Genomic DNA, 12,465 nt, shown 5'->3' with positions numbered 1-12,465 from the left:
TGTAAGAGTCCTCTACAGTAGAAAGAGGGATTGGGTTGGTTGGCATGCTTTTTCGCTTGTCAGCCATATTGGAGTTAACAAAAAATGTCTTGCTCTTGCCATGGAAGCGCAATTGGTGTATTGTATGATGCACTAGCGTCCACTTCAGTGGTCTATGTGCATTTATAGCATAAAAATCCAGAAGAAACATAAGAGAATGGCTTTTAGATAGCAGTGACTACTAGGCATGAAAGGGATAAAGAGCTTTTGTCACTGCCATCAATTTATTTTAGATTTAGTTGCAAATAAATCTAAAATATTTATATTTAATATTAAGATTTAATATTTTTTACATTAGCATACAACATCAGTATACATAAATATATATTTTTATTTTTGTATGGGAGTCTGGGTGAGCCCCGGTGACGGACCGGTTCGGTCTGCGGCCCTGCAGCTCGCGCTCTCCTATGTTTAATACAGCGCGTGGTCACACGGGGCGCCCGCTCCACCGCTGCTCAGTTTGTGTTCCGGGTGATGCTGTTCCTGCCTTCAAAGCGGTCGGGGGGTGGGGGGGGTTTCGTGTGTCAACATCCAGGGTTTTCCCCGGGGAGGCGTAGCATTAATACCTGATGTTGCCTTGAAACAGCCTTTTCTTTTCCTCAGACCGCGTTAGCAACCTGCTAAAGAGCAGAAGACGCACCTTTTCTCCCGCCGCTTTTACGTTAGCTGATGTTATTTTAAAGGATGACAGAGTACGATGTGCCAACAGCCTCTCCGCTAATTTAATAATATCTGGAGACGAGCTAGCTTAGCCAGCTGGCCTTGTAGTTTCGGTGAGACCAGGGAAACGCTGCGAAACGCTCCGCTGACATGATGTTTCCTCAATCCAGGCACTCGGTGAGTAAAGTTAGCCCGGGTGAACTTGTCCCGGTTGGGAACGGAGCAAAGCCGAGCTAACGTTAGCTAGCAGCCGACAACTGATAACATGAGCGCTGCAGGTAGCTGTCAGCTGGCTGCCACAAAGCCAGACCTCTGCCCGTCTCTTCACCGCGTCTGGACCGACTAGTTAAAGCAGGTTTAAAATATAAAACATCATAGTTTATAGTTGAAAGGTGTATTTGGCTTTTTATTTTAAGCTGCTAAGTGTTTGCCATTAGCTAGCCTTCCTAAAAACAGCTAGCACAGGTGATAGAGGTTTATGTCCTGTTCAGTTCAAGTCTGTAATAATGGAGATATACTATTAAAATAACACAAATGCACAAGAAATAGCTAAACTACATATTTTTGTAACATTTGAGTACACATGCTTTATAACATTCCCCTTCTGTGATACTAAATATTATTAGCATTAGACAGACATGCCTTAATTGTTCTTTTTGTTTGACATAAATGCACATTTCCTGTTCTTGCTCTGAGTCAATTGTGAAAACAAATTTAAAAAAAATATGGACAGCAAAAAAAAAACAAGAAAATATGAGCTGCAGCTTTACATCTAAACTGGCTTTAACTGACTCTGTTAATAAACACATGCCAAACAACAAGCAAGGTAAGAGCTATGTGTATAATCACACAACTATGTGTTTATTATAATCAGAGGTATTTAAAGCTAGTTTTGCATATCTTTGGGTGAATTTTAGGATGTAACTGTTGCTCCCTTTTTTTTATTTCCCTGAGTGAGACCAGTTTGTATCTTTGAGGTCTGACTATTTTTACTAATTCTGCTTTTTTAAGCACTAAAACAAGAGCAGATATCCGGGTTATTTCATAGTAAGTGCTAGTTTTGAATCCAAAAGAGAACGAAGGAATTAAAAAGTAGTTATCACTTCCACATTAAAGCAAACGTTGATACTATTAGTGTCTGACACAATCAGCCTTTAAGATTTATAAACGTAATATCTCTTCACTGGAGGGAAAAATGTCACATTTTTCAGCATTTGACCGATCAGAAGCAGATATTGAGGGTTTGGGTTAGAGAACATTGATCATTGATCAAATGTGGTCATTGAGTCTTGCAGTCAGACTTTTATGTTATGTCCCAATAGCCTTTTGTAAACCAAAACCAAAAACCAAAAGTCACAGCTGCTAACTCCCATCTGTAGTTTCTGACTTTTTTATTGACTTATTTTGAATTTATTATTAAACAAATAGAGGCCAGCTTTTTTCAGATGTATTTAGGGATGGGCTGGTTAGAAAAATCAAAAACTAATCCTAAAATTGCGCTAAAATGACTGAGTATTATATATATATATATTTATTTATTTATTGGACTAATGTAAACATTTAGACTAAATTATCTCAATTTAATAGTTTTTGAGGGAGTGTATTTGTTGTCCATATTTCCACCTGTCTTTACGTTTGTCCATCAGTTTTGTCTGTTTTTCTGTCCATTTTTTTTTTCCCCCATTCATGTCCGTTCATCCATTTGTCTGTATGATGTGACCGTTTGGCCACCTCGGTTTGTCCGTCTGTCCACAATCCATACATTACATGTTTCTGTTGATTCATTTGTCAACCAATGACATTGCACCGTGGTTTTTAATTGAAGGGACGTTTTGATGGAAAATTTAGACGCGATACTAATTTTTGAAAACATTTTTTTTTGTTGCTGGTGGGCGCTGTCTTCTTTTGTTTTCTTTTTTTTTTTTTTTTCTTACAAAAAAAGTCATTTCAATTCAGTCATACATGCATTCTACTTATTCCAGTTGTTGAAGTTTAAGAAGTTATTATGTAAGAAAACCCAGCAGATTGCATCGGGTCGTTATGAAAATGTTTAGTTTTTCTTCAGACGGACCAAATTGGTTAATAAACTCACCTCTGCTTGAACCGTGTGGTCATCCTTTGTCTCCAATCTAATGAAATATGAAAAAAAAAAAAAAACTGGCAATATATCTGCTGTATCAACCTCAAATGTTATTGCAATTAATTCTGGACTTTGTTTTAAGAACCAACCCTAATCCCGCTGCTTCTGCTCTGATTGATGTTGGCGCTACACATGTTGGATGGAGAGCGTTGACCTCCGTTTAACCGAATGTTTCCTTCCTCCCGTTTCAATCCCATAATCCGGCTGGAAACCTCTTGCCCTTGTGCCACTTGTTTAGAGAGTAATGAGGTTTAGGGACCCAGATAAACCCTGGATTACAGCTTTGCGGGATGGTTTAAATGTTGTCGGTTTATAACCAGACTTCTAATGCAGCGTCTAAATACTCGCCGCATATGGTCGGCTCTGCTGCGCTCGGCCTTATGTAAACACGCTCCCTTTTGTCGACGCGCTCTGCGCTCCTCAAAAGGGCGCGGGGTGTTTCTGGGCCGACAGATGTTTCATGTCGATGTGCTTTAGCTGTGCGCTATAAATCTAACGCACTTCAATCCAAAATGAAGCCGGAGTTTAGGCTGAACCTTGTTTAACCTCACACGGTTAATCTCAGAGGTCAAGCTGCTGTTTCTAAACAAACTCAACCACACTTTGATTAACACACACACACACACACACAACCCGCTTATCTGCAGGCGACGTGTCTATCTCTTCTCCGCGCCGGCCTCGCTTGTCAAATTGGAAATCGAAAGGCTGTGAATTGGAGCAGCCTTTTCAGGTGCGAGGGGTTTATTTTCTCTACATTTCTAAACCTGATGCGTGTTTCTTGTTCCGTTTTCCTCAAGGCGTCATCCCAGTCCGGCCAACCTCTGAAGTTCACCACCTCCGACTCCTGTGACCGAATCAAGGACGAGTTCCAGTTCCTCCAAGCACAGTATCACAGGTACAGACGCGTTTTTAGCTCCCTAAAATACAGGGGTGAAATTATTAAATCCATTATTAAAATGATCATCAACTAATTTAGCAGTTGACCAATTGTTTTTTTGAGTCACACAGACTCAAAAAAAGGCCATTGACTGAAAGAACAACATGCTCAGAGCAGTAATTAAGCCAAAAATGTACAAATATATAAACAAAAAAAGCCTTTTTCTGTAAATATGTTGTACCCAAACCTCCTCAAGTGGCATAGCTTCACCTGGTTCAAGGTGAATCGATAGATTAATTGGTAGCTGCTTTTTGTTGAAGTATCTCATCAAGCCTTAATATATATTTTTATTCACTAGTTATACACAAAATTATATATATATAGATTTAGCTTCAGAAGTTTTAATTTTACCAACATGTTTCTTCTGCCTGGATGTATGAATATTTTGATTAATTGAAAGTCATATTAAAAAAAATTGCCTACGCAGCATTTTTTTTATGAAATCAAAATAATAACTAGTATTGATTTTGATACTTATTTTATTATCGTTCCTATTTTTCACATTTACTCAGTCAGTAAAAAAAAAAATCATTTAATAGTTTTAGTTTTCGGATATTTTTAAAAATGTTCATTAAAATGCTGATAAAAACAGAATCGCAGGGCCTGGATCTGACCTCCATTGTTTAAACCGTCTCTGATTTTACCATCCAGTTTGAAGTTGGAGTGTGACAAGCTGGCCTCTGAGAAGTCGGAGATGCAGCGCCACTACATCATGGTGAGCGTCGCTAAGATAAAATCATCTTAGCAACAAAATCGGCTCTTATTAGTTACATTTCACACAGTTACTGATCTGTAGCTAACTGTGAGGCTTTATTTTTCACTTTTTTGCTTTGAAAAACGGATTTTCGTTGCTTCTCATTCTTGTCTTTGTCACACTGTGTTGCAGTATTATGAAATGTCCTACGGGCTCAACATTGAAATGCACAAACAGGTGAGTCAGTCTGTTTCATTAGAAATCCTCCTAATGTCAAAATTCAGGCTAGGAGGTCAGGAGGCTCCTGGCTAAATTTGTGTCCTTTGCAGGCTGAAATAGTGAAAAGACTGAATGGGATCTGCGCTCAGGTGCTGCCTTACCTGTCCCAGGAGGTGAGGACGCCATCTTGTCTGAATTAGACTCCGTCCTGCAGCGGATAAGGGTTTTTATTTACAGAGCCAAAGTCCTGGCTGAGTTGGAGAGACCGGGTTTCAGAGGGATGCTGTTGGTCAGATCTGAAAATTTAATTTCATCTCATCTGGCGTCTTCTGAATGAAAGCTTCCCCACACCATAATACTGCCACCAACACATTGTAACTTAGCAAAAATAGAGAGAAAAAGAGGTTTTAATATTTTTGCAAGTTGTTTTTATTGTTCCATTTAAAATGTTTTAATTCTGTAATCAACAGAAGAACATAAATGGCGGGAAAAACAGAAATGTTTGTTACTTTCTCTCGTAGTCAACATTAAGGCGTTTTTAAATCACCTGCATCCATTAACACGACGATTAAATCTCACCATTTCAGCACCAACAGCAAGTCATGGGTGCGATAGAGAGGGCCAAGCAGGTCACGCCTCCTGAGATGAACTCCATCATACGGGTGAGCAAACCTCATGACTGTTCCTGCCTCGTTTAACCTCCAGTGAGACAGACGGAGACGATCTGCCGTCACCTGTTTGTTGATCTGAGCGACTCTCCAGACGTTCTTATTTACGGCATTTATTCCTTTATCTTGCTCTGTAAGCGATCGCAGGAAGAACCGCTTCTTTAAGGGCCTGAAGCTAAAATATTATTGTAGGGAATTTGATCATTTGTTTTAGTATTGAGTCGTCAGATCACAACAGAAAACTTTATTACCGTTTAGATTTTTACACCAAGCCAAATCTACTGTGATGCATGTAAAAAGTCTTTTTGTCTTTTAATAGTATGATGAAGCAAATCTAAGCCAGTAGGATTACATGAAGTTTTGCCTGCTAATTATGTAGCTAATGTTTGTAGCCAACTACGCTACATACATTCGCGTAGTTAGCTAACTAACTAACTACGCTACACACCTTTACCCTCCGTTAACTTCCAGGGTAAAGGTGTGTAAGACACCTGAAACAAAAATTATTGCAGGACAATTTACACCTGAAGCAGAAAACATTGGTTCCGCTTTAAAATGTATATTTTACTGAATCACTGGTGGCTCAGTTGTGAGCATCCATTTTGTCAACAGGTAAAGTTTTGCTGTTCTTTTTATGTTTGCCGTAGCTTGTTGCTGCTTAAAAAAATAAAGTAAAAATGTGTTAGTTGCAGTTTAAGTAAATTTCTTGAGGTGTTTTTGGGGTGTCCGATGTTTTTGTGTTTTACTTCATCAAATAAATGACTGTAAGCTACGGACAAGGATTAGGCTGCTGAAAAAACAACTTTTTTTTCTCAGAGTTCTGACTTTTATAATTATTTAATTTAAATAATTTAGTTTAATTTTTTTGCCGTAATTCTGTTGCGTATTAATTTAAAGTTTGAATTCAGTAAAATAAGATAAGGCAACAATGAAAGCTGGGTTTGTTTTGACTGCAGAGGGCGCTGACTGATGATTGAAACCCCAAACGTTGCCTTGCAAACATTTAACCGTGGGCTCTGCTAATCGTTTGTCTTTTGCGTTTTGCAGCAACAGCTGCAGGTGCAGCACCTGTCCCAGCTGCAGGGCCTGACCCTGCCCGTGGCCCCGCTGCCCCTGGGCCTCACCCCGCCCTCCCTGCCTGCCGTCTCCTCCAGCTCAGGCCTGCTCTCCCTCTCCTCCATCCTGGCCAACTACTCCCACAGCCAGCCGCAGGCAGCCAAGGAGGACAAGGCCAGGGACGCCGCGGAGAGGGCGCCCAGAGCAGAGGACGGAGACAAGTCCGACTAGTGAAGGCACGCCGAGGTCACCGGGCCGAGGGGAGGCGATGCGTGGGTGGGTGGGGAAGGGGTGTAAGTGTTTAAAACGAAACGGAGAAACAGACTGTAAACGGGGGTTGATGCAGGTCTTGTAGAGGAGAAACCACAGGGAGGACGGAGCCGAACCGTTTGGATCCTGAAACGCTTAAAACCCGAGAGGTAACGTCTGTTTCATTTAGCGGTAATAGACTCAGTCCAGACCTCAGACTTTCAATAGTTTCTTTGTGTGTAATCAGTTATTAGGCCTAACAAATATAAATGTTTGTTCCTTTTTCGGAGAGAGGGCTGAGTGAGAAACGATAACGGCAGACTTTCTTCACTTCCTTCCCGCGGGTCTGGCAGCGACAGAAAGCAGATTTAAAATCCTCCTAGTTCATTTGTTCTCCTCCATGTCGGTGAAACTAAAGTCAGTTTATTCCAAATAAAACTCCAGTCTGTTTGATACGACTTTTGAAAGACAAACGTCTGACTCTGGAGTCGGTTGCTCATCCCAGATGAGCAAAATCTGATCCTAACTTTGATCACATTAGACAGACCGCCGCTTTTATTTTACTGAGCTGGTCCTCTGGAGAGAAAAGGTTAACATCGTATTTTTAGGACCAGACTGAAGAGTGTCGCTCCCGACAAATCCATCATGAGACGAAGCTTCCAGTAAATCGTGACCCGCTCGGTGAATTTCAGCTTTCTATCAAAAACATAATCCTCCTCCAGTGCACAGCAGGAATGGCTCCTTATCCAACTACATCAAATTCACTGACTGGAAGGTTGCAGGTAAAGAAAAGGTGATTAAATTAGTTTTTCTCTCTCGCCGTCGAACGCAGACGTGAAGCTCAGACACCAGAATACTCTCATTTTTTTACTCCTTTTGGACTCGGAGTCCTTCCTTACTAGACTTTGAGTGAGTTGTGTGCATGTCGCATCAATTCTGTGTTGAGTTTCTGTGCTCAGAGAACCAACCGCGCTGCCTGCCGGCACGTTGGATCGGATTTCATTCGCTGGTGTAAAACTGTTTTTGCTTCTTTTTTCTTCGTCTCATTTAAATGCTTCAAGTTATCAAAGCAGGTTTAATACCAGAGAAAGACGAGCTGAGTAAATGTTTGTTTTATGCTAATTTCGTTTATTAAGGCGGGATAAAGCTATTTAAACCAACCTGTTCCTCTGAAAGCACATCATTGTTTTCTTTTTTTTCTATCAAGTGTTGCGATATCCGAGTCTTTTCTTTACCGTTGCTCTAAAATCTTAGACATGATTTTGTAACCCTTTCCTGACTGGATGTCGATGAGTTTTCCACCGTTTGGGGCATACAGTGTTGCTGTTTGCGATCTTTCAGCTCACCTGTGTTAAACAGAATCTCTTGAAGCGTTTCTTTATCCTACAGGTGTGGCAATAATCACTTTGGGGAGTGGCTGGTGAAATACAACCAGAAAAATGCAGCTCGGTTTATTATTTAATTCACAATTCATCAAAAACGTCAAATATATTTTCATTGGATCAGGTTGATTTAGTGTGTTTTTTTTAATAAACGTAATTCATTTCTAATTATTAGGAGTATCTCTGACAGTTTTAAATTTCTTCAAATAGCACCATGGTTGGATTTTAATTTTCTTGTTCGACAGCAGAGGGCAGCATTGCTCTCTATTCCAGGATGAAAAGTTTTTATTTTTATTTTTTCCTCCCCCTGATCTGCATTTCCTGCTTGCTTTCACTCCTTTTACTCGAATTACATGAACACCTGAGATCAGCATTAAAAACTTTACCCTCTTTATCTTAATTTGAAGCACTTAAGATTTGTATCAGTCCTGTTCTGCTTTTCTTCTGGCTGCTGGAGAAGTTAAAAGATTAAAAAAAAGAGAAAGTCTCTTGGTGAGATTTAACTTTGACACATTTACGAGCTCGCTCTCCTAAAACCCCCTTTTGGCAAAACTCAGACATGTGAATAGTTTGTGCGTTTGTTTTGCTGTGAAGGGCCAATTTGTATACATACGGATATATCAATATACATATTTTTTAAAGCATTTTTGTATGTTTCAAAGCTGCTTTTTAATGTGTGTGTGTGTATATCATAAAAAGACCTTGGTGTCGTATGTGTGCGCGCATTACATGCATAGAGGCGCAATGTTGTATAACATGGTTTTTTTTTGTTGTTTAATTTCCTTCTTCTCATTGTCTTGTAACATTAATTCTAGTTTTCTACATGTTTCTTTCTTTTTCTGTGCAAACAAACAAAAAAACCCTGTTTAAATGTGTCAAGAAACACATTTTAAAAATACTCGGGACAGAAAAAAAATGATGTAAGCAAGCAGCTTGTACTTAAGAATGAATCAACCTTTTAGCAGTAAGGAAGCTTCTCTGGTGCCTTACAAATAAAAGATGTGATTAAGAGTGTTTTACGTTTAATTGTCTGGAGGGAAAAGAGGAAGTAGAAAAGCTCTTTACACTAAAGGTACGGCGTTGATTTCTAAGCCATCGTGTCGAATTTCGTTTTATCAAAAGGAAATCTTTCCCGGATTAATTATTTGCATCATTACTTCCTTATTGTTCTTTCTTTCAACCACAAGCGGGAAGGACCATTTCCCAGACTCCACTGGGTCCAGAGGCTCTCACCATGCAGCCAGATGGAAATTTAAGGAGTGGCAAAAGCAAATGAGGCGGGTTAGCAGAGCTCACCGACACCTGATGGGGTCATCCTGGACGTGATGCCATGGATCATCTCTGCTAGCAGCTGTTAGCATGTCGGATCAGTCTTCAGTCAGAGACCACTTCACATTTGTTGCGAGACTGACTGCTACCGGAGATCATTTCTGCCCCAGCGTTACCGACAACTGACGATATGAGTTGCATTTAATTTTTTTTAAATTAAATTTCTTCGTTCTTCCTGCTTTTGTAACCCTCCTTGTGTCCTCTTCTTTCAATCCTTTGTTCTGATTTTCCTTTTTCTTTTTTTGTTTTTCAAATCTTATGTTTTGTGTAAATACTCCTTCCCTTTGTCTCTTCTTTCCATGTTTCCTTCCTTCCTGAGATTCTGCTGAACAGTCTGAAGATGTGTAAACCGATTATTACAATTGTTTTCCTGTGCAAATTAAAATTCACCGTATGTTGGGGATGGGTTTTTCTAAAACAAACAAAATTGGCCAAAGTTACATCAGGTCTCTGCATTGCTGCAAGTCTGTAAAATCTCCAGGTAACGGGGCGAAGGTGTGTTCAATTAGGGTCCAAATACAGACCGTCTCATCTACAAGAACAGTTCTGGTTTGTGCTGTTTGCGCCACTAAGTGTAAAACACATCCGTGTCTAATCATAAATTAATTACCACGATAAAGGAGGCTTAAACAGCTTATAAGGTGTTTTTTTTTATTCCAGGAGTTGGAAATCCACAGATCCGCTTATTCTTCAGATTAAAAAATATATATATATAAAAAATTCTGACCCTGAAATTAAGGACATTTAGGTCTGGAATTGCATTTTAATGGTTCTTTTTACTTTCAAATTAAAAAAATAAAACTGTCACGTAAAATATAGTTTTCCCTCAGTCATCTTTGGTGTGGAAGATGCTACTAAATGAAGACAATATTTTTTAAAAGTTTTAACAGGTTGTTTTTCATTCTAGAGGACTTTTGGGTTCTGGTGGGTTTTATTTGACAGTAAATTGGTTGTGTCTCCTGTATACATCTGTTATATTCACAATATTCAAATTTAGTCTCTTAATTCAGAATCTGGCAGCCAGAAATTGTTTTACATAATTTAATATTTAGGCTCTTAGCTTGTTAAACATATACAAAACATTGGTTTTAATGAAGATTTATATTTGATTCTTTTAAGACTCATGATCCACAGTAAAAAAAAACAAAAAAAAACATGAAAATATACTTTTTTCCCCCCCCACACACAAGTATAAAAAATTAAATAATTAGTTTTCTATTCTGGCACTTTTGTCTGCAGTACATTTAGCCTGCAAGTTTCACACTTATTTTCAACCTGGACCAACCAAACTCAGCTCGATTTTAAAATCTATAATACCTGCTTGCATATTGTGGATAAATTCTCCAACAATTAAAAAAAAGCAGCTTAAACGAGTTGGAAAATATTTGATACGTTTATTTTGTTTGCAAACAAAAGTAAAAAAAAAAAAAACATTAGCTTGTTGGGTAAAAGCTATGTTTAAGTGTAAGAAAACGCAGTGAACTGTGGAATGAAAAACCAAAACAATTGATAATTGTGATTAAAAAAAAACACGTATCGTTTCAGTGTTGAGAAACAAACATTTCCTTACCGTTTTTTCCTTATGATTAGGTCTTAATTTATACTTTAAGACTGCTTTGGATATTATAAAAATGATTTAAATAAAAGCAGAGTGCCTCACCCATCCCGTAGTTCTACTCCGTTTGCTGCCGACGATCAGTGGAAACCATTTAAACTAGTTAAAATTTAAACTGTGGCGTAAATAGAGCATGTCTGACATGCTTCCGTAATAATAATCCATCTAACAGATGAGGATTACATTTATGTAAAGGAGAAAAAAAAAAAAAAGCATTATTCACAGTCTTTTGTTCTGCTACGTGTGATGTGGCTTGACAGGCCCGGTCCGCTTTCTGTCAGGAATCTGAACTGTTCGCAGCAGGTTCAGACATGAACCCGGTCTGAGCAGGTTCTGAACGGAGAACAGCATCTGAAGCCTTTTCTCAGTGGAGTCATTGTTATGCAATTTCTTTCTTCTTCCTGGTTGAAGCGGGACACAGGGTGGGAATTACAGCCAATATGGGTTGCATTATATGACGTAAAACAAAAGGGTAAATACTGTATTTTCCGGACTATAGAGCGCATCTTACTATAAGCCGCATCTACAGTAAAAAAAAAAAACAAAAAAAAACTGGAAATGTACATATATATAAGCCGCTGATATCTCTCCGCTGCTCTTGGTTTAGTTAATAAATCTATTAAGGAGGCAGTCCTGCATCTCCAACACCAAACCATGGTTTCGTTCATGTTGAACTTATGTACAGCAGCTCCATTTCCTTCCTGTACTACCAGATCGATTACCTTCAACTTAAAAGCTGCATCATATGAACTTCTTCGTGTGGTTGCTGCTAGCATGTGCTTGTTCTAAATGAGAATTAGCGCCTTCTTTGATTTCCAATTTTGACTTCCAATGATTCACTTCCTAACGCTAAAGAGCCCCCTGGTGGTTGAAGAAAAATCCACAGAAAAGCCACACCGAGCTACAAGCAGCAAGGTTCAAGGTGTGGGGGGGAAAAAAGGAGCAGCTTATAGTCCGAAAAATACGGTAAATATGCTGCAAATGTAAAATGGTTTTTGATAGGGGCTTCGCTACATGCAGCTCTGGAAAAAAATAAGAGCCCACTGTACTGAACCCGATTGAAAACCTCCTGGTTATTCCTCCAAATATTGATTTCTAAAGTCTTCCTGGGTTAAAACATTAGTATTATTGTTTTCTTTGCATTATTTGAGGTCTGAAAGCACTTCATCTTTATTATTTTTACCATTTCTCATTTTGTGCAAATACATGCTTAATTTTTGCTTGTAATCTCAGAGACATGTTAGTAGTTCATAGGATAAAACAATGTTCTCAAACATAAACCTATGAAGAATAAAAACTGATAAGTGGTCTCTAATTTTTTCCAGTTGTATTTTAGCCAGCTACTGATTCAAGTTGGACTTAACTCTAGTTTGTAATCTGTGGTTTAAATTTTAAGCCATTTAAAAACTGGCCCAACTTTAAAAGTTTAAAAGTATTTCTGTAAAAAAAAGAAAAAAAAAATATTTAAAAAATACCC

General features: G+C 38.7%; 1 protein-coding gene across 1 annotated transcript; it reads left to right on the top strand.

Moving 5' to 3' along the window:
* Positions 1-469: 469 nt before the first annotated feature.
* LOC103146573 (amino-terminal enhancer of split-like) lies at positions 470-9,058 on the top strand. The gene is made up of 7 exons (XM_007564566.2): positions 470-876; positions 3,637-3,734; positions 4,428-4,491; positions 4,663-4,707; positions 4,800-4,862; positions 5,277-5,351; positions 6,405-9,058. The coding sequence occupies exons 1-7, from the start codon at positions 850-852 to the stop codon at positions 6,642-6,644; spliced, it is 612 nt and encodes a 203-aa protein (XP_007564628.1). The 5' UTR covers positions 470-849; the 3' UTR covers positions 6,645-9,058.
* Positions 9,059-12,465: the final 3,407 nt, after the last annotated feature.

This window comes from Poecilia formosa, unplaced genomic scaffold (assembly GCF_000485575.1).
Source record: "Poecilia formosa unplaced genomic scaffold, Poecilia_formosa-5.1.2 Scaffold160, whole genome shotgun sequence".
Lineage (NCBI taxonomy): Eukaryota > Metazoa > Chordata > Actinopteri > Cyprinodontiformes > Poeciliidae > Poecilia > Poecilia formosa.
The sequence above is the reverse complement of the archived record's forward strand: the minus strand, read 5'-3'. Positions and strand labels throughout refer to the sequence as shown.

Bases quoted from the DNA above. Each gene is read 5' to 3' on its own strand.
- LOC103146573 (XM_007564566.2), top strand. From the start codon at position 850: ATGATGTTTCCTCAATCCAGGCACTCG. The intron at 4,708-4,799 runs GTGAGTCAGTCT...TGTCCTTTGCAG, and splicing joins ACATTGAAATGCACAAACAG to GCTGAAATAGTGAAAAGACT. The intron at 5,352-6,404 runs GTGAGCAAACCT...TGCGTTTTGCAG, and splicing joins AGATGAACTCCATCATACGG to CAACAGCTGCAGGTGCAGCA.